The 20,023-nt window shown below is 46.7% G+C and overlaps 1 protein-coding gene across 2 annotated transcripts in view; it reads left to right on the plus strand.

The window, feature by feature from the left end:
* Window positions 1-20,023, plus strand: part of LOC147701862 (uncharacterized protein ZSWIM9-like) — a 382,928-nt gene that overhangs the window by 169,548 nt on the left and 193,357 nt on the right. For both annotated transcript variants that reach the window (XM_086930496.1, XM_086930497.1), the window contains 2 exons: window positions 19,187-19,310; window positions 19,396-19,512. In XM_086930496.1, the coding sequence (XP_086786622.1) occupies window positions 19,187-19,310; window positions 19,396-19,512 (241 nt within the window). The remainder of the gene's footprint in view (window positions 1-19,186; window positions 19,311-19,395; window positions 19,513-20,023) is intronic.

The following is a 20,023-nucleotide window of genomic DNA, read 5'->3' on the forward strand; positions in this document are numbered from 1 at the left end:
TAATCGTATTGGTGAGATGTTGCAGAAGCTTTTCTAAAGTGAGCAGGCATAGTATGCATTGATCACAGGTTTTTTTTTCTACCAATAGCTTGCTCTAAGCTTGTTAGCCACCGCCAGCATTTATGCAATCAACAGTCTATCCGCTTTGTTCAAACCTTTGGAGCTCGTACGACACCGCCTCTGTACATGTCCGGGGTGCTCTGCAGGAAAGAATCCCATCATCTTTTTAATTTGCCATATCACCTTGATAAGAACCTTTTATATTTATGCATACAAATTAGCATTGCTGTTTCACACCTGTATCACTAGCACTGGTCGGTAGCTTGACAAGTATCATTGAAACATAAGCTTTTATGCCAGACTTGTTTGTACAACATTCAAATATGTTTTATGGATATCTGTCCAGAGATCAACTTATTACACCTGTATGATCTTTCTTTCCATTAGTCTCTATCAGCGTTAGAAGTGGGCGGGGACGGAAGGGCACGGCGTGCCCCTACTTCTTAAAATAATGTTAGTCCGTTCCCCTACTTCTTACTTTTGAAAGAGCGTACCGGGGACTGTAAAGTTGCCATACTTTAAAAGTACACTTTTTTTTTTTCGCCGCACGAGTGGTGCACCGTGAATATTCAGGAGGCCTCTGCAGGGCGCCCGACCTCCTCCCCTTCCCTGCTGTTTCTAATGGGTCTGCAAAGCGAGAGTGAAAGGGCCATCAGTGTAGCATGGTGCGAAAACGGCTACTCTGATGGCCCTGTGGCTACTGTGAGCCCGTGATTCACACCTCGCAAGGCTGCCAGCCCCCACTGTGACCTGTAACAATGATTCTTTGGTGTCAATCAGACTGAGGGACGCCACCTGGGGGACTTCTTGACTTGCTATATATCTGCTCGCCAGCCAGCCACTGAAAAGCTGACCCAGCCCCACCAGCCTCTCCTGTAAATTACTCTCCGTGCCTGCCCAGAGGTCCCTGACCCCTCCTTTACAGCTCTACCCTTTTGCTGAACCGGGGCCTGCACGAGCCTGAACTGCCTCTGAAGCCGAACTCTCCAAACATCAAGTAACTGGGGGAAATAAAACACCTGGTGCATAATTCTTTTCTTTGCTGCTTCTGTCTTCTTTCTCTCTGCCTTTCCTCGTATTTTATCTCCAAACCCTTCTCTTTTCTTCACTCCATCACCTGCTTCTTACTCGCTTGTATTTTTCTGCCATCCTGCCAATGTGGGATGTATACGGGTCACATCTCAAACCGTTTGCACCGAAGTTAGAGAATCTACTGATTAGGCCCACTTAGTAGTGACTTTTGGTGCTGGAAATTCTATAAGCTCTGACCCAGATTCTTTATAAGTACCCAGGTGTGCTCGTACTTATGGAGGCTCTATGGTGGGGTGTGCAGCATTCTGAAGCAAGGGTGCGCAGAAGTGTTGGGTGGTGTGCAGGAGATGCTGGGGATAAATGTGACTTGCTTGGATTACCACCATGCTGACCGCCATGCCACCTGGCTGTGGGGTGCTTGAACTGCCACTATGGTCAGACCTGATTTCTTCAATGTGCATGACTCGGCTTGGGCACTGGTCCTGTGATGGACTGGCCTCCTGGCTAGTAGGGACAGTGCGCTGGTAGCCTGCAATAATGGACGTATTTCACGAGTAGGCAGACTGTAAACACAATTGGCCTTCCTCTAAGGCAGTATCTCCTAACTTATTTGCGGCATTCTTACTTTAAAAAAAACAATCTACATGCATGAACATTTTTATTGTGTTATTCTCAATTATTTGGGGGGCTTGGCATCTAACGTAAAGCTGCAAAAAAGTTTTCACCACATGAAGCCACCTCTTAAATTACATCCAGTTTACAAACATGAGACATGGCAAACACAGTTGTGTAACAAATACTAGCAGGGAATGACTTTTCAAATGTGAGCACTGCAAAATGTTCTCCTCTTCTAAAAGGTGCCAAGGGCGGGGGAGCACGAAGGTTACAGTCATTCCCGGACTGTCGGGAGAAGGGTGAGACGTGGTCCAGGGCCAGTGTGGTAGTAGTGCTGGGTGTAAGCTGTAGTTTCCGCCTGCCGCTGGAATGGGTGTAAACATTAATGGGTTTTGAGTTGCCAGGTCCTGGACTGATGTGTGGATGGCGATTATTCCTCAGATTTGCTATTAGGGTGGCTCTCATTCTCCAGGCTATCCATCTCAAGGCCGGCTTTTATTTACTCCTTGAACCGGCTCACACTGTGGAGAAGTGTGGCTCACTGGTTAGAAGCGACAGACCCTGAAGCAGAAGTCAGCCTGGGACCAGGGTTCAATTCCCGACGCGGCAGGGTCTTGGGTCAATGTCCGCCAACTCGATAATTCTCGCCTCGGTGCCTACACTAACCATGGGTCCCACTCTGCAACTCTGGGCAATAGCTTGCTTAATCTCCACAATGGCCCTAGCAGCGCTGGGGATGCCTGGCTTCACCTTGGGGGTGCCCTCTCACAGGGTTAGCCAGGATGGGTTCCCCAGCGGTATACAGCGCCAGGACGCCACGTAACGAGTTAACAGTGTGCTTTACAAGTATACATACATTACATTACCATTGGCATTGGTAAAACCTCAGGCACGGGCCGACCCTGCTCTCATTGTTTGCTGCATAATTAGCCTTTTCTGTGTTCCCAATTGATAGCACATGTCAAAGCAAAGCCCATGCCCTGAAAAGTAGTGTGCCGGTGACAAGAAGCATTCACATCACTCTAATTCTGTTATTATCCCTATCTACAGGCTCCTGTAGCACTATACGTTCTTTTATTTAGTAACGTCACTTCCATCCCGTATGAGACCTAGAGAGCTCACTCCGACTCTCCTGATGCACATTCATATTTCTCATTCTTATTTTACTTCAATACAGGGATCTTGACTCCATAATAGTGCCGCTAACAGCCATAACCCAAAAAATCACTTAGTCATGATTTAATTAGCACTATCTCTGAGTAATGTCCAGCTTAGCTCTAGTCACAAATTATCAATAAGTAAATGCTTTCCTTGCATAATTGCTGATTGTAGTTATATGGAGGGCTGCTTACTTTTGAAAATAAAACAAAGCAGGAGGCAAAGTCAAGCCCCATACTGTCATCAGGCCTCCCATTTCCGGTGCTTAATTTGACAAGGTGGTTGCAGGTGGTGGCCACCAGCACTCGTTTTTGGAGACTAAAACAGTACAAGAGAGTACAAAAGAGAAAGGCATATGTGTAAAGAAAGAGGACTGGAAAAATAGAGACAAGAGCAGAAAGCAGGGATGAAAAAGAACCTGCAAAAGTAAAATAAAGGCACAGGGAGTGTTTGGTGGTAGCGGACACAACTGTCAACCCTGCATTCGGCAGCACTGTTAACGAGCTTTTGAGAAAAACTTTGAGCCCCGGCACATATTATTTGACAAATTAAGCACTGATTTCAGCAGCCTGCGGCCTCTGCTTTCAACAGAAGTCAATAGGGGAAATTCATTCTTCTGTGATTGGAAACATGTCCCACATTGTAAATGAATTAAATATGAACAACTTATATATTAAACCTCAAATAAACATGTTTATCGATTGTTTGAATTAAATAACGTTATAAGCTGTAACTGGTCAGTGAAATGTCAAATGCACTAAAAATTGGTATGTTTTGCTATTTTTAGCCACACCTCCGACTCCGCCCACTGATCCAATACTCTGCTTATTCCCGCCCCCTGAGTCTCCGCCCACAGTTCCCCTACTTCTTTGTCCCCACTTCGACCACTGGTCTCTATTGCTTTTGACAGTTCCAATATCCATCCTTCCACCTCACTTAAGACTCCATAGAGATGGTAGATTAATCCTCTTGATTACCTTTAAACCCTGGCTAACTTGCTGGCTGCAGTAACTGGTCAAATAGCAAACTATATATTTGGAGGCAGTCTGTTGCGCCCTCTCGTAGCGGGCCCTTGTAAATGGCGCTGTTCGCGGCACACCTCTCCGCTCTGTGCACCGGTAGGTTGCGGGTCTGCTCGTCGTCTTCAGTTTGCGGAGTGGTCAGGTGGACTGTGTCTCTCCCTCAAACGCGTCTCACTGTCTCAGTCTGCTTCCGCCATCGGGGATCCAGAGCTCCGTTATTCCCCGTCCTCCGCCTGGGTCCTGCACAGAGGTGGGCGTGAGTGGGAGCCGTGGGTTGTAGGGTCGCTGTGCCTCAGGGTCGTGGGGACGTAGGAAGTGGCCGCCAGATTCAGTTGTCGATCCTCGGATGGGCCGGTGGCTCACAGTGTAGGCCACGTTATGAGGCCTGGTGATGACGTTGAGACCTCGGCCTCGCGTGATTTCCTTCGCCGGATCCGCAGTGTCCGGCGCGGCTGCAGTCTGTCAGGCAGCACCGGAGCGGTTCCCGAGTAGCGATCAGCTGCAAACTTGGCCGACTTGTGCAGGAGGGTTAACTGGTACTCCGCCTATAGTTATGGCCCGTTCAGGATAAGAGGGACGGAGAATCGGCCCGGGTTAGGGGAGCTCTGATCGGAGCTCTACCTAGTTGCTTCCGACGCCATTGCGTGCCAAGCCACGCCCCCCTATTCTTAAGTTCTCTAATGATACATGTTCTAGCACCCAATAGGCAAGTCTCCAACAGTGGATGAGTAGGCTAAAGCGCATTTGTTATCCAAAAATTGGGTTGTGATTAATGCAAGAGTCCTCATCACGCTGTAGCATGACTAACACACCTAGTAAGGAACCTAGGTGACCAGTCCATTGTATCTACAAAAATGTAAGTTGATATCCGAAAGGTAGTTTCAAATAGACTTTAGCCTTCTCAAGCACCTGATAATGTACATGTTCCTTACCTTGATACCCCCCTTACATGTCTGTATACTCTCAATAGATTACCTATCACTTACCTGATTCAAAGGCACTCTGGTAGACATATTACATGCATAATTTAAATACTGAGATGGTTAGAATCTTCCACAACAACTCTAATTCAACGATTACCCACCACTTTCCACAATTCTCTCATGCTGTTAGGTATATATAATATTTGGTCTGTCTCAGTGCTGACTTTTCCTTTTTTACGTAATCCTGAGCTTGTTTTTTTGATGCTTACTGTACTATGTTTGGTCAGTGATAAAGTAGATACTGCAATAGATGGGCATCTTGCCTATTAAGGACTATCTTTGTACAAGGCCCTGTTCACTTCAGTGTACCTCAATTACTGTAACTGATTTTCGTATTATTTAGAGCACTATGGGAGGTTCTCCTACTCTTTGGTGAAGGTAACATTTATATATTTTATCATTGTGTGCCTTGATGGGCATATTATGTACCTGTATGTATTTGTTCTAGCCCTGATGATATCATTAGATTACTACCAAGTGACGAAACACATGTTGACTGGCTAGAACATGCTTCTCCAGACAGACACCAGAGAACATAAGAATGAAAAAAAAGTGTTATTATGCAGTGGAGACAATTTGGTGTGATATTTGGGTTTGCTTGCAACTGTAGTTGATGCTTTTGGAATTAATTCTTAGTTCGGGTAGAATATGTGTGGATTCCCCTATTCTTCTGGACTCCAAAATTAAATGCTCAATAGACTTCGGGCACTTTCACCTAACTGGTATGGGAGTGCGCTTGACATCATCCTGGCTGCTGCCCAATTTGTTTTACTATTTATTGTGTTGGGCCTGCAGCCTTGTTGCCTAGATCTTCTCAGCTTAATTACTTTTGTAATATAAAGTTTGTTGTAGTTTAAGAAGGGAAAGTGTTGCTCTCTTGGTGCATACAATATTAAATTTCCCTTTTAGTTTTGCTTCCTAAGCCAAGCAGCACTATACTGTTGTTAAAGGTCCTTCTCTAAGGCTGCCAGTTCTTCAGCCAGTCACTCCTCTGTCAGTTTCAATTCTGTTTACCCTGGCAACCATAACTATGGCAAATACTCTTGCTGTGACTTTGAATTCATCCCATGTTGTTTCAGAAGAGTTGTCTTCAATTTTGCATGTCATTACGTCTCAATGTGGGAATAAAATCTGCAGTTCTTCTGTGGGAAGTGAAGAACATGCCAAACATTTACCAGTCCTCTTCAAAATAAAATACTGTGGTCTTGGTCACTTCCTTAATGGTGTTGCCTACAAGTCCAGAACACTGTCCGGGTGTGGATCCCATGCATGGTCCTGGTCACTTTCATCTTGAAGTATTTATGGCAGTATATTTAGTAAAATGCCTCCTGCCCTGCATTTGGAGTGTATACATCAAACAAGGCGGACTTTCCACAGTATATTAAATTGAACCAAGAGACACCTCTCAGTAGGATTCTGCTTAACTTTGGTCTGCAAACGCCTGAGGTTAAGTTTGCAAAACATCACATCTACCATCTTGGTATCAGCCAAGGCCCAGAGCTGCTGTGGATATCAACTATGTATCATCTGACACTGATAAGCCCTCTGTAAAGTTTCTCTTTAAGAAAGACTATATTGGGTCCTGTCATTTTATGTAGTTCAACACTGAGTTGCTCATTAGGGTAATTTAAACCTTTTACACGGAGAGATTACTTTGAACGCAAGATGCTAGGGAATATGTACAACAATGCAGTCCAATTGCAAACCAAAGTGACCTGCCACCTTAATCAAGCACATTTTATTCTATCCACTTTGTAAAGAACATAATCAGAGTAGCAAGTAAAATATGCTGAACCCTTTAGAAAATCTGCAAGGGCTCACCAAGTATTTTAACCTATCCCCCTCATAGCTACTAAATACAGTCACTGTATGGTTCTTGGAAACTTTAATATCCATACGGAAACCCTTGGAACCTGAGCCTATGAGATTGCAGGAATCTCTTGACCTTCTTAATTCAACCCTGTATGTCTGTTTTCCGACTCACAAAAAAGGGCATACCCTGAACCAGATCTTTTCTTCAAATCGGATCGAAATAAAGGTCCCCCTTGCCTTAACCTGGTCGGACAACTGCTTGATGGGCTTTAAAGTATGCAGGCATCCAGACAGGCCCCAACCACTGGGAAAAACCTGCGCCCGCAGTTTTAGGCCCTTCCACTTGATTTTGCCAGAGGCTATGCAATGCGCCTCCACTCACCACCTCATTCCATTTAGTGGCAATTTCGAGAGGGATGTGTACTCTCTAGACCATTGGTTACAACTTCGGTCTCTGGAACTGGCCCCTCCCACTTCGAGGGCTGCTAAATTAAACCGAATCTCCACCCCTTGGTTTATGGAAGATTTAAGGAAAAGTAAAAGTGCATGTTAATGCCTTGAAAGACTGGCGGAGGAATTACAGTTCCACTGACCAATCCATTACAAACAGGCGTTGAAAGACCACTATAGGAAAGTCCGAGAGGGAAAGGAACTTTTCTTCTCCACTAAAATTGATCAGACTGGAAATAAAAGTAGAGAACTTTTTAGCATTGTAAAACGTTTCACTTCTCCCATGGCAATCGGCTGCCCGTTTGCTCCCACAAGCGACTGACCTAGTCGTATGGCCCATTTCTTCCACAACACAATTAAAACTATCCAGGATTCTTTAGAAGCTCAGTTGTCTGGGCTAGGGGTAGAAATGGGCTTGCCCCCTGAGGCCTGCTGCAAGATGGCTCCCTCCTTTATAAAGTTTCCTTTCCTATCATCACTTTGGAGCAATCCTTGGCCCCTATAAGAAATCCATTAAGTCTGGCTCACCATCTGATCCATGTCCAGCAAAAGTTCTGGCCTCTATTGCATAAGTGATTAATCCCGTAGTGATCTCGATTTTCAATCTCGCCCTTCGGGAGGGGCAGATGGTGCATACGTGGAACACGCTTAAATCTTCCTGCTCCCAAAGATACCCAAAGCTGATCCGGAGGTTGCCAGCAACTATAGGCCTATTTCCCTCCTGCCTTTCTTCTCAAAGGTTTTGGAGAAGTATGTCAATTCCGCTACCACGAAGTATGTGGAGGATAACCATCTTTTACACTCGAGCCAGTCTGTCTATAGAGCGAATTTCAGCACCGAAACAGCCTTGGTACAGGTTGCTGAAACTATTAAAACTATGCTGGATAGAGGAGGCAATGCGGTTTTGGTACTGGTGGACCTTTTTGCGGCCTTCGATTCCATATCCCACAATAGATTATTGCGAAGACTTGGAGAGTGCGGTGTCGGAGGCACGGTACTGAGCTGGTTCTCCTCTTTTTTTAAAGAACCGTTCACAAACAAGTTGGTCTCTGCCTTTTGCCGCAGAAATTGCCCCCATGAATGTTGGTGTCCGCAGGGCTCAATCCTGAGCCCAACGTGGTTTAATCTATACATGGGCCCTCTTGCTACCCTTGCCGAAAAACGCGGCTAAAAGATAGCGTTGTGCGCAGACGACACTCAAATGTTCATGTGCGAGAAGGGTGCCGAGTTTAAAGGTGATGTGATTAACACCTGCCTCTCCGAGGTATTCTCTTGGCTTAGATTAAACAAATTGAAATGCAACTTTGAAAAGTAAGAGATTATTTTCTTTGGTTCATGCCCACGCGAAGCCTGGCATTCTTGGTGGCCATCGGACATGTCCCCTCCCCCCCTCTTCCTCTGTGACCACTGTAAAAAATGTGGGGGTCAAATTGTATTCAGGACGCTCTAAGAAGGCTCAAGTCCAATCCGCCCGGAGCCTTGCCCTCTACTGCTGGCATTCTGCCCGCCACGGCCGGTCGCGCGGCCCCTACCGCGACCGTCCTCTTGGGAGAAACGCTGCTGGAAGACTCGTTTGATACTGGACTGGGCCTTATCCAGCGAGGTGAAGGTTGACACAAACTTGCCCAACTCTTAAATAAACGGCTCCCCAAAGAGACCGCCCCGGGCAACCGCCCCCGCCTCCGAAGAGGCTAAGTCCCCTAACTTCGGGTCAAGTTTGATCAGGAAAGACCTCCAGACGTTCGGTCAAAAGGGCGCAGTTGGCGTTGCCTAAAAATATAATCACCCTCTGCCCCCAATTTGACAGGACGTCGGGAGAAATGGCGGTCCCAGTGACCTTAGCTTCCTCCACCATATCAAGGATTTTTGTAATGGGCCCCACTGCGTCGAGCAGCTTGTCCTGGCACGACCGCCAGGATCAGTCAATGCCTTTACGCGGTCCTTCATAAATTTTGCCAGAAAGGTCGCCATCTTAGTATCTAAATCCGACGTCATGGCCACCTTCCTTCCAAGGTGGGCCTAGGGCACTCCCCACGGAGGCACCCCCTGGGCCTCTTTCTCTAGAGGCTTGCGCAATCGACTAGCCACAAACTTTGCCACATTGTCGCCCAGGCCGCGGACCGCGGAGGCATGATTTCATCCGGGTCCAGCATGCCGGAGCTGTCCCTTGGCAACTCGGCGGACGAGCTCGAAGGCCGCCAGGAGCGTACCGACTCCCCATCCCCGTCCGAATCCGGGGAATCCCCCGGAGACGAAGGGGCAGTTTTAGGAGCCACTACAGAGGCGGGGGCCGAAGGCTGGTCGGGCGGGGGCGCGGTCACCTTTGCTAAAAAAGCATCACACAGACGTTCAAAGGCTCCCTTGTCCACCCCCTGGGTGCCCTCCGACAACCCCTCCCTGCAGGGCTTCTTAGGAGCGGGGGGACCCTCTCCCGATGCACCTAGGAGGGAAAATGGAAGCCCTCCCTGCGCCTGGGCTAGCTTGGCGCAGTCTCCACAATGGGCGCAGAGAGACTCCTCCATAGGAGCCACTACCTCCGCCACGCAACGGTAAATGGAGCTATCTACTGCCTGATAGAACTCCTCATCCTGCAGATAGAACTGCGAGTCATCCTCGTAATACTCGCTCTCCATGATGCCAAAAAAACAATACCAGGGTCCTACACACTACCCAACTAGCGTGGGCGTTATTGAAATTTGGGGCAGACCAGTGGACTGCAATAAGGTTTTCACGCCAGGGACTGGCAGGGATAGGGTGCACTCACCCCCACAGCGCGCAGACCCACCTCAGAGGGACCAGGTCAGCCACCTCACAGCGCGCTACCACACCGTAGTCTAAAACGAGTGCAGGTCCTGCCACAAGGCGTCAATCTCGGTACAAACCGCAGTACAGACCCCACTGGGGCGTACAACAGGGGCAATTGGGGCTACAGACCCGGAAAAACAGGCGTTTGTGAGGCAGCTTGAGGGCACGGCTCCGCAACAGTTGGTCTCCTCAGCGCGGCTCCTCTGTGAGGAAAAAAACGGGCTGTGGACCAACGAGACGCGGCAGTGCCCTCTAGCGGTTGACAGCGCACCGCAACATGCACGGAAACGAGAGGCGCGAAGGAAGCGAAACGGCGCTTCCGCGACTCGCCTGGGGCTCTGTGAAGGCAAAAATTACATCAGAGACCCCGCAGCCCCCAATACATTGCAAATGAACATTATTCCTCCCCCCAAGCAATATCAACAACTCTGGGAGAAAAAGGAAACACTTATCTGGCTGCGTGAGCAGCGAAGAAAGAGGAGGAACATTGAGAAGGGAATCCCTATCTATGGGTTATGGACATAATGGACGGACTCCGTGGAGACTGACTATGTTGGAATGATGGGAGTTGTAGTCCCAGAGACATTTTTTGGATTGTGTTTATGGATAATGCTTTACTCTGTTGAGATATAAGCATTTTTTCGTTGTAAGCTTTTCTGAGGCTGCTGTGTTTTTTCTATTGTAATAAATTGCGGAGAAAGAAAAGCATAATCTGAGCCTCCGGTCCTGCCATAGAATCATTTTTTCTTCGAGCAGATAGATGAGCACCTTAATTAGTACATCTTGCAGTGACTGATTTTTTTATAGAGGCGTAGGGGCCCTGCACTTGCCCTTTTGTGGCCTCCTTCACTTATTCAAAGTTAGAATGAACACGCAGCTCCCTGGTGACTTAACCTTAGCTCTGAACGAGTGAGAAACGTTTACAACCTAGGTCTAAACGTGTAGCTGACGCTCCAGCATAGACAGTGTGTGCCCCCTGCATACATCATGTATTTGAACTGAGTGTGGCTCCTCCTTTTCCTGAAGTGCTGCTAATAAAAAACTTTGGGCGCTTACTTTCAAGCCCGTTACAGAAATCTGCCTTTCACTTAGCTGCACGCCATGCTCATCTTAATCCTACCGTTTCCCACCTTGACACAGGATAGAATGGCATTGCAAGATTATCTAACCACACCCCACTCTCAGCTAAAAGGAGAAAGGTGGAGTTCAGTGCGTGCAGCATGACCAGGTTTTAGAGAAAGCATTCTGCGGGAAAATCCCAGATAAGTTGGAACCTTTCAGGAACTACACGTTGAAAACGTATATACATCTGTTCTTTGTTCAATCTCATTCCCTATCTGATTACTAATGCAATGGGGTCGGTGTTAATTGAGTCATAGTTATGACTATTTCCTTTTAGCAAATTCACTCCATCTGTTCAGTCAGCCTTCTCCTGTGGTATGAGGGCTGTTTCCAAGTAGATGAGATGTAATTTCCCCCAATTTTGCATCGCATTGTCGTTGGCATCGCAGCCTTTTAGTGCGCATGCTACAACGGCGCAATGGCATTAACATCACATGCAATTACAAAGCATCCGATGTTAACATGCCATTACAACGCAAGAAAATGTGACTTTCCTAAAAATAGAACTTTTAAGGATGCAAACGGAAACGGGCTAACATTTGTTACAATTACAATAATTAACAATTATACAAAATGGAAACAGTAACAAACGGGCTAATAAATATTATATATACAAAACGGAAAAGGGGTGACACAAAACAGAAAATGGATGACACAAAACTTTTTAAAAAAGGAGAACAGAAGCAAATGACCTTTTACTAAAAACGGGCTAATATATCTCCGAATGACCGCATCGATGACAGTGAGAGGATGTGGCCTGACGGATAGCTCTGCCGACTTTGGTGTTGTCAACCAGGGTCGAGCCTCCTATCAACTCGCCAAAAGTAAAAGTGCAGCGCTACATTACATTTTTATTACTGTATGAATGGATGCATGGATGGGTGTATGGGTGGATGGATGCATGTATATGGATGGATGCATGTATAGGTGGATGGATGGATGGATGGATGGATGAATGAATGGATGGCTGTATGGATGGATGAATGAATGGATGGCTGTATGGATGGATGCATGGATGGGTGTATGGGTGGATGGATGCTGTGTGGTGGGTGGGTGGATGGATGCTGTGTGGTGGGTGGATGGATGCATGGATAGGTGCTGGATGGATGCATGGATGCGGAAAAGCCACGCAGCGCTAGATATGTTATAATGGCGCAGATGTCCGATTTAATGAATGGGTGGCGGATGGCAGGGTGGATGGATGCATGAATGAAGGCTAGGTGGAAGGATGTGTGTGTGGTGAGTGGGTGGATGCATGGATGAATGGATGGCGGATGGATGGCTGGTGGATGGATGCATGGATGGGTGGATGAATGGATGGATGGCGGATGGATGGGTGGATGAATGGATGGCGGATGGATGAATGGATGGCGGATGGATGAATGGATGGCGGATGGATGGATGGATGCATGGATGAAGGCTGGGTGGAAGGATGTGTGTGTGGTGAGTTGGTGGGTGGGTGGATGGATGGATGGATGGATGGATGGATGAATGGATGGCGGATGGATGAATGGATAGCTTCTTCAAAGAACATACCCGGTACCTCATATGGTGCCTTATGCAATACATAGACAAACCTCGGCAGGGTAAGCATGGCCTTACTTGAAAAAGAGAGCTGGAGTTTTTTCCAGTGCAAACCTCTTTTTCTACATTAACAAGCAGCTTACCGTATTCGTGTTTGCAACCACTCAACTAAATTGCTTCCAAAGGGCTTGAGATGCTGCAGATCAATTAATTATATTGATTTTCCATAACCTATCATATTTCAGGAGATATGTTCACTGACTCCCCATTCGGGACAGAAATGGACCTAAACTTAGTTGCCAGATGTAAAAGCGCATTAATGGTTTGTCCTCCCCCATTTTCCCCACTAGCTGGCTTATCCGGTTTTTCCTAACTGTGCAAGCGAAGAATTAAGGCTTCAAAATAAAATGCTACTATGCATCCACTGTAGCAAGGTCAAAGGAGGCAAAGCATTCTCTGTCTCGGGCCTGGTGATGCGTAATTATCACCAAAAAAAGGGGACAACAATAGAAACAGATGGCAGAAGGGCACGAAAAACGAGTTGTAGTACCTAGGACATGGTGCTGCATGGCTAAATACTTACAAGGTCCGAAAGGCAATACCTTTTTGGCGATGCCAATGATTGTCCTTGATTCTTTTTTCCTGATATCATTTCTCCCTCTGTTTTCTGATTTCATGATCTCAACCCAACTCTGTCCACCAATTGCAGTCTATTGTCGATGTAGTTAAGTGGATTAATTGCCTGCTGCAGTGATCCATTTATTGTGAGCTGCTGGTCATGAATAAGGACCAACGTTTTATCCTATAACCTTTTATCCTTAAAACCTCTGCTACTCCAGTAAGGGGGTGGTGGTCATTTAGAGTTTGACGAAGCGGAAACTCTGCTCTAAATATTGTAGCCAGCATGACCTTTGACCTCGATCTTGCTGGTATGCTGTTTTTCCCCATTGGAATCTAAAAAAGTTTTAAAGTATTTTAAAATATAAAAAGTTTTGTACTGTGTGGGAATTGATTTGCTCTTGTTGCTACTTTTGCTGCTAATCAATACAACTCAATCGGTGGGCCCCAGAAGGGAATTATTTTTGGCACAACTGCACTATAGAGCTGAATCGATGGGCACCAGGGAAACTAGGGGAGACCATTCTTGGCACTACAGCAATTTAGGCATCGGAGCTAGAGACTGCATTTTGGTTGGCGCTCAAGCTGTTTTTTCATCACCGCCCACATAATGACGACCATAGCACGGATGCTCAGCAAATTCTCAGCAGGCACACCAAAGCCAAGCCTGTCTGGGCCCTACCAGGACCAGGGGCTAAGAGCCATGCCTCTCTGACGCACAAAATCATCAGATACACACCCACTCAATTTTCAGGTCAGTGTGTACAGCTGCTGCCTACATTCAATAGGCCTTAACATTTTAAATATGTCATGTAAAAGGTGCGCATTTTGCCCTCCACCCCTCCCCAAACAGTCACTGACATAGTTCAAGCTTTGCCCCATAGGATAGTATATTATCCAGCAAGACCGTGAAAACAAACTAGGTGGGGCATCGTCATTATCCTAAAAGACAGTTACAAGAAAGTTTTCACCCCCTCCACCCTCCAGGATTGCAATAGCTTTTCCTTCACCATTTCTCTTACTCCAACTTTCACCTTTTCCGAGGTCCAACAATGTAGGCCACATGGCTCCCCCTCCCATTTCCTCAATACACTCTGAGACAGTCTCAGATATGGCCCTCAATAAAACCAATTTCTCCTTGCTGGGAGACTTTAATATCCACACTGAGGATGGCGCAATTTAGGCCTCCCAATAGCCTACTTCAGGACCTCACCTCCTTGCAGTTCAAACACAAGGTCTAGGGCTCTACCCACGAAAAAGGGCACACTATTGACCTGGTACTCGGCAACAACCCCCAATCTATGGCTACCACAACCCATGCCGGTGATATTGTCAAATCACCAGCTGATTCCCATTACCTTGTACCTTTCTTCTTCTCTTAGTGGCCCACTCAGGTCGATGAAGCAGGATCGCTGCTGGTCTAAACTAGATTATGAAGTCTGGGCGGCTACCTTAAAGTCCAAACCTGACCTGGGGGAGTGTTAGAACTGGCATATTTTGGTGTGTTTCCCCTGTCTTTTTGCTTTCTGACCTCCTGGTTTTGATAATATGCTGTTTTTCGCTGGTTCAGTGTCTCTGCACACTCTATCACTGCTGTTCAGTGTTAAAGTGCAAGTGCTCCTGCTGTAAATCTTGTTTATGGATTGGTGTTTCCATGATTGGCTTATTTGATTTACTACTAAGTCCCTAGTACAGTGCACAGTGTGTGCCCAGGGCCAGTAAATAAAATGCTACTAGTGGGCTTGCAGCACTGGTTGTGCCACACACAAGCAGCCTTTCAAAGATGTCTGTGTCTGCCTGCAGTTTTTACTGCCATGTCGACATGGCAGGTGCACTCACTTGCCAGGTCTAAACATTTCTCTTTTCTTACATGCAAGGCATCTCTCAGATAGGCCCAGGGTAACTCTGTGGGCAGGGTGCAGTGTATGTGAAAGGTAGGACATGTACTGGTGTGTTACATATCCTGATAGTGAAATATTGCCAATTTAATTTTTTACTATTGAAAGGCTATCTACCGCATAGGCTAACATAGGAGTTGCTTTGTAACGTCTTACAAGTATAACTTTCTATTGGTCCATCATTGGTTTGCTGTAACACTTTTAGAAGGTAGGCAGTTTCTTGTTAAACCATCTTTTGTGCCTCTGCTGTTTGTGTAGTGACTGTCTGGTTTTTGAGTGACAGGAGCTGGGGATGTGCATTCACTATAGACAGCCACAAGGTGGGTTGAGGTGTGTCTTGCCTTTCCTGGGTGACTCGTAGCTGGGCTGAATATACCTGGCAGCCTTTAGAGTAGTGGGAGGAGTTGCCACTTGCACCTGACTGGACTGTGGCTGCCTTCCACAAAGATGTCTCCACCTCCTGGAGTGAACCTGGCCTGAGCCAGGCAGAACTCGCTCATGTGTGCCAGAGGAACTTGGGCTGTAACAATTTCAAAGAGAAATGTGGTATAAATACTGGGGCCCTGACCCCAGGACTTTAGAAGTCTATTGGATGAAGAAACCTGCCAAGAAGAAGAGCTGAAGAAGCTGTCAGGTGAGACTACCACTTTGCTGTGTTGGCCTACAGTGGCTGCTTCTGTCTTGGGCAGTGAAAGGACTGTACTTTCTGCATCTTCTATTCCTGAGTTTTTCCAAGGGGTTGAGATAGAGCTTGACCTATGTTCAAGAAGTCTCAGTTGTAGTGTTTATACTGCACTGCACTGCTTTACACATTGCCTCTGAGATAAGCCTGACTGCTTTTGCCAAGCTACCAAGGGGGTGAGCAGGGGTTAGCAAATACTTCAAGCTCATCTGCTATCAGCACCAGGACCTCTGTGTTTTGTGCTGTAACAGAAGAAAAAGAAACCAAACGCCGTCAACGACGCCACTGCTGGCTCCGTGAACTGGAGGCACCGCAGAGAGCACCACCGCACGTCGCACCGCAACCCTTGTTCTCACAGACTACTCCGTCCGCTGCCACGATGACATGTAAGCTCTGCATCGCTTCGCCGCCCTGGTAACCCTGACGCCGGCGCTCCATGCCGACATCGAAGCCGCTGCCTACAGCGTGGTTTAGGGGTACGGCTCGTGAGTTCCTTGACACACTGCCCCGTCCTACACCGAAGCCTTGGCCCACCCACACCGGTGCAATCAACTCCATTTTGTCAGTCAACAATGGCTCTTCAACGATGACACTGCCTGCACCGTGGTTTGGCGTCATCGTTCGTGAGTTACTCGACACACCTCCCCTTCCCACACTACAGCCATGGCCCACCATCAGCGGCGACTCCAGTTTGTCAGCCGACGACAGCGCTTCAATGACGGCGCTGCCTGCACTGTGACCTACCAGCACGTTAACTAGCACCGCCCCACTTCGCACTGCAGCCTTGGTCTCACCGACGCCGCTGGACGCCGCCACTGAGCCGCTCCCTGCACCGCGACCTGAGGGCAACGCTCGCTGCACGTCGCACCACAGCCCTGACGCCTGCCTGCGCTCCTTCCTTTAACAGCACGGAGTTCGACCTGCAACATGTGTGACTACAAGGGCCCGAATCCCTCGACCTGACTCCTGCCGGCACCTGCTCTTCGGAGCCCACCACGAGGATCCATGCACCCTGCATCTCTAAAGGTACTGTATGTGGGTCTCCCCAACACTGTAGCTGGCCTGTGATGCAGCGGTCAGCCAGAACTGTTGGATTTGTTTGTTCACGACGCCGTGATAGCCCCGGATGGTGCCATCAACTTGAAGGAACTGTTTATAAAGTCTATTTTTGCTTATTGAAATTTTTGAATAACTGTATGTTGGATTCTTATCGTTTTAGGCTTGTTTTACACAGATAAATATTGGCATTTTTTTCTAATACTGGCGTGGTGTCCTTTTGTAGTGTTTATACTGCACTGCACTGCTTTACACATTGCCTCTGAGATAAGCCTGACTGCTTTTGCCAAGCTACCAAGGGGGTGAGCAGGGGTTATTTTGGAGTTGTAACTCCCTTATCCTGACTAGAAAGAAGGGTCCCTACTTGGACAGGGTAACAACCTTCCAACTAGAGACCCCCATTTCTAACAGGGATAATATATCTGGGGCAAACTCCAAGTTCCTTTACTGGATTAGTAACTCCCTGGACTTAGTTCTTCCCGCAAAGACTTGAAACGGTACACAGCAAAGTAAAAAATCTCCTCAGTGTTTCCCTCATCTGTTAGCACTCAATAAGAAGTAGTAAAGACTAGATAGGAAATGGCACTCTTCCCTTCTTAACCTTTACATGCAGCCTTTAGCAGAGCTAGTTCGGTCGTTTGGTCTCACTATAATTTCTTATGCAGATGATAAACAATTTGTCATCTCCGTCGCCATGGAGCACGGCTCTAACTGTAAACAACTAGTCCCCTGTCTAAGAGGTAGCCAAATGTTTCCTCAAGTTAAACGGGGATAACGCGGAGCTCATGCTTTTGGGTAACAAAGTAAAAAGGGTGTTATTCTTGGGACTACACCAAGCTCCAAAAACTAAATAAAATGTTTGGGTGTCTGATTGGATTACACACTTACCATGTAACCCCAGGCCAATACACTAGTAGTGAAATGTTTTGGAATACTCAGATGGCTTTGAAAGTGTTGGATCTTCTGCCTCCCTTCCCCAGTCACAGCGACTCGTTGTATACACTCTTTGCTTGACTACGGGATTTCCCTATACTTTGAATCCACCCACTACATATAAAGAAGGTCACAGACCATCCAAAATGTGGCCACCGGCCTCCTTCTCAAAATTCGAAGGCACCTGTCCACAAGGAGGGCTTTGGTTGACCTTCACTGGCTCCCCATCGAGCACCAAGTGCCGTTCAAAGTTCTTTGCATCGTGCATAGGGTCTTCCACAGTAACCTGACTCCAAATACTACTTTATATCATTGTACCAGTCAAGTCCAAAAAGTCCATTGGATCTGCCACTTCTCTCCTTGCAAACACAACAGGAATCCAAACACCCAGGTGGGGTGGTCAGTCCTTTAAGTTCCTAGCACCTAAACTATGGAATTCCCTTTCACTCAAACTGTGTCAAATAGAATCCGAATCCTCCTTCAGGAAGGCTCTGAAGACGTGGCTATTTGTCAGATAGTTTCTCTCATCAGCACTTAGGGGTGTCAGTTATAAGATCTGCTTGTTAGGATTAGTGCCTGTAAGCCTTCAGGTAGCCATGCGCTCTACAAATCGATTAGATTAGAACCCATATATAGGTTGGAAAACTACTGAATGACTTATGGTAAAGCCTCTATGATCTCTGCTGGCTGGCGGCAACCCATCCTCTGCCGATCTCCTGCCTTTGATGCATCAGAAGGCATCAACGGTCATTCTGAGGAAGATTTTGTCTGCCCAGGTGAGCATGATGGACCGAGGCTGGGAAGATCAGCAATGGCTCTCAAGTGCAGGAGAAAACTTCCTGCGTGTAAGAGTTATTAATTTGTTTCCCAGGAATGTATTGAAATTTTGGAGATTGTTTCTGAGTAACCGCAAAAAATGTTGACGTGGCAACAACATTGTGGCCTGTTCCAGCTAATATCTGACGGAAGTGCTTCTGCCCTTTTTGGCAGAAGCATTTTTGTTCAAAATCGACTACAAATGTGTAGTCCATTCATAATAGGGCTTTTAGACTCACTGAGAGAGTTCAGTTTTGATATGTGCTGTAGAAATACTGCTAATTTTATTGTTATCACATCATAGCTCTTTTTCTTGCGACACTGCTACAGAATCAAGTTGTGTTCCAAACTGTTAGCCATCTTGCCATGGGCCTCCAATGTTTCCCAAAAGGTATGAACCCATCCAACAACACACAGGTGGAGTACTGTGCCCCTCAAATTGCTGCCTGTGAATTTGAGAGGAATTCTGCATTTGCAGAGCAATATTCATTAATCTAAAAATGGTTAAATGTGACGTACTTCATGATAAACATAGTTGCCTGAATATTTTTAAAATTTAGATTCTACTGAAATACATTTTTTCAATCTGTTTTTCACCAGATTCTTCCTCATCAGATGTGACTGATTCCTACAGTCCTCCTGCCTCCCCTAGGGTGCCAGAAGAGATACCTGTGGCCATATTCTCTATTCCATTTGATGACCCATCGCCTATGGAGTTTGTTGTGTAAAGGAATTTATTAGAAATCTGTTTTACTGAATTTTGTAGGAGTTGATGTTCTGCATGTTCAGCATTTTCCTTACCCTTGCAGCTGTAAAGAGGTGCCAAAGTTGGATGAGGACCTGCAGTGCCCACAATCTATATTCTTTACCGCTGATGATCCTATGTGTGTGCCAACAGAACAACACAGCATCCATGCACAAGACAGGTAATATTGCAGCAATGCTATTGCTTATGATCACAAATAATGGCACAGAGTGATAGCAGGAGACTGAAACTACCTTCACAGTTACAAATTAGCATACCCTAGCAAATGTACCTGCCCCAAACATGAAATGTTTGGCAGAAAGCAAGGATGGGCGCACACTGCTGGCCTCTCCACCGGATCGCCCCTCAGCATTCTGGAATTAGTAGTGCGAGTAGCATAAGAAACCGGAAAGTTCAAAGTGTATCACCTTGGATGGTGCAAATCAGTTCTTGAAAGTTCGGTAATCTCTAGACCCGAGACATGGCCCAGGTTTCGGGATTTATATCCCTCATCAGTAGAGATAAAGTTCAGGGGTGGTGAAGAAAGCCGCTGTTAATCAGTCAAGGGCTTCGTTGCCTGCTCGGCACGCAGGTGCGTTTCCCAAAAAGCCCGTCGGCTTTGGAGGCTCGCAAAAGCCCTTAAGTAGAAAGCAAGGATGGGCGCACACTGAAATGTTTGGCAACTGAGGTTC

This window comes from Lissotriton vulgaris, chromosome 7 (genome assembly GCF_964263255.1).
Source record: "Lissotriton vulgaris chromosome 7, aLisVul1.2, whole genome shotgun sequence".
In the NCBI taxonomy this organism is placed as follows: Eukaryota; Metazoa; Chordata; class Amphibia; order Caudata; family Salamandridae; genus Lissotriton; species Lissotriton vulgaris.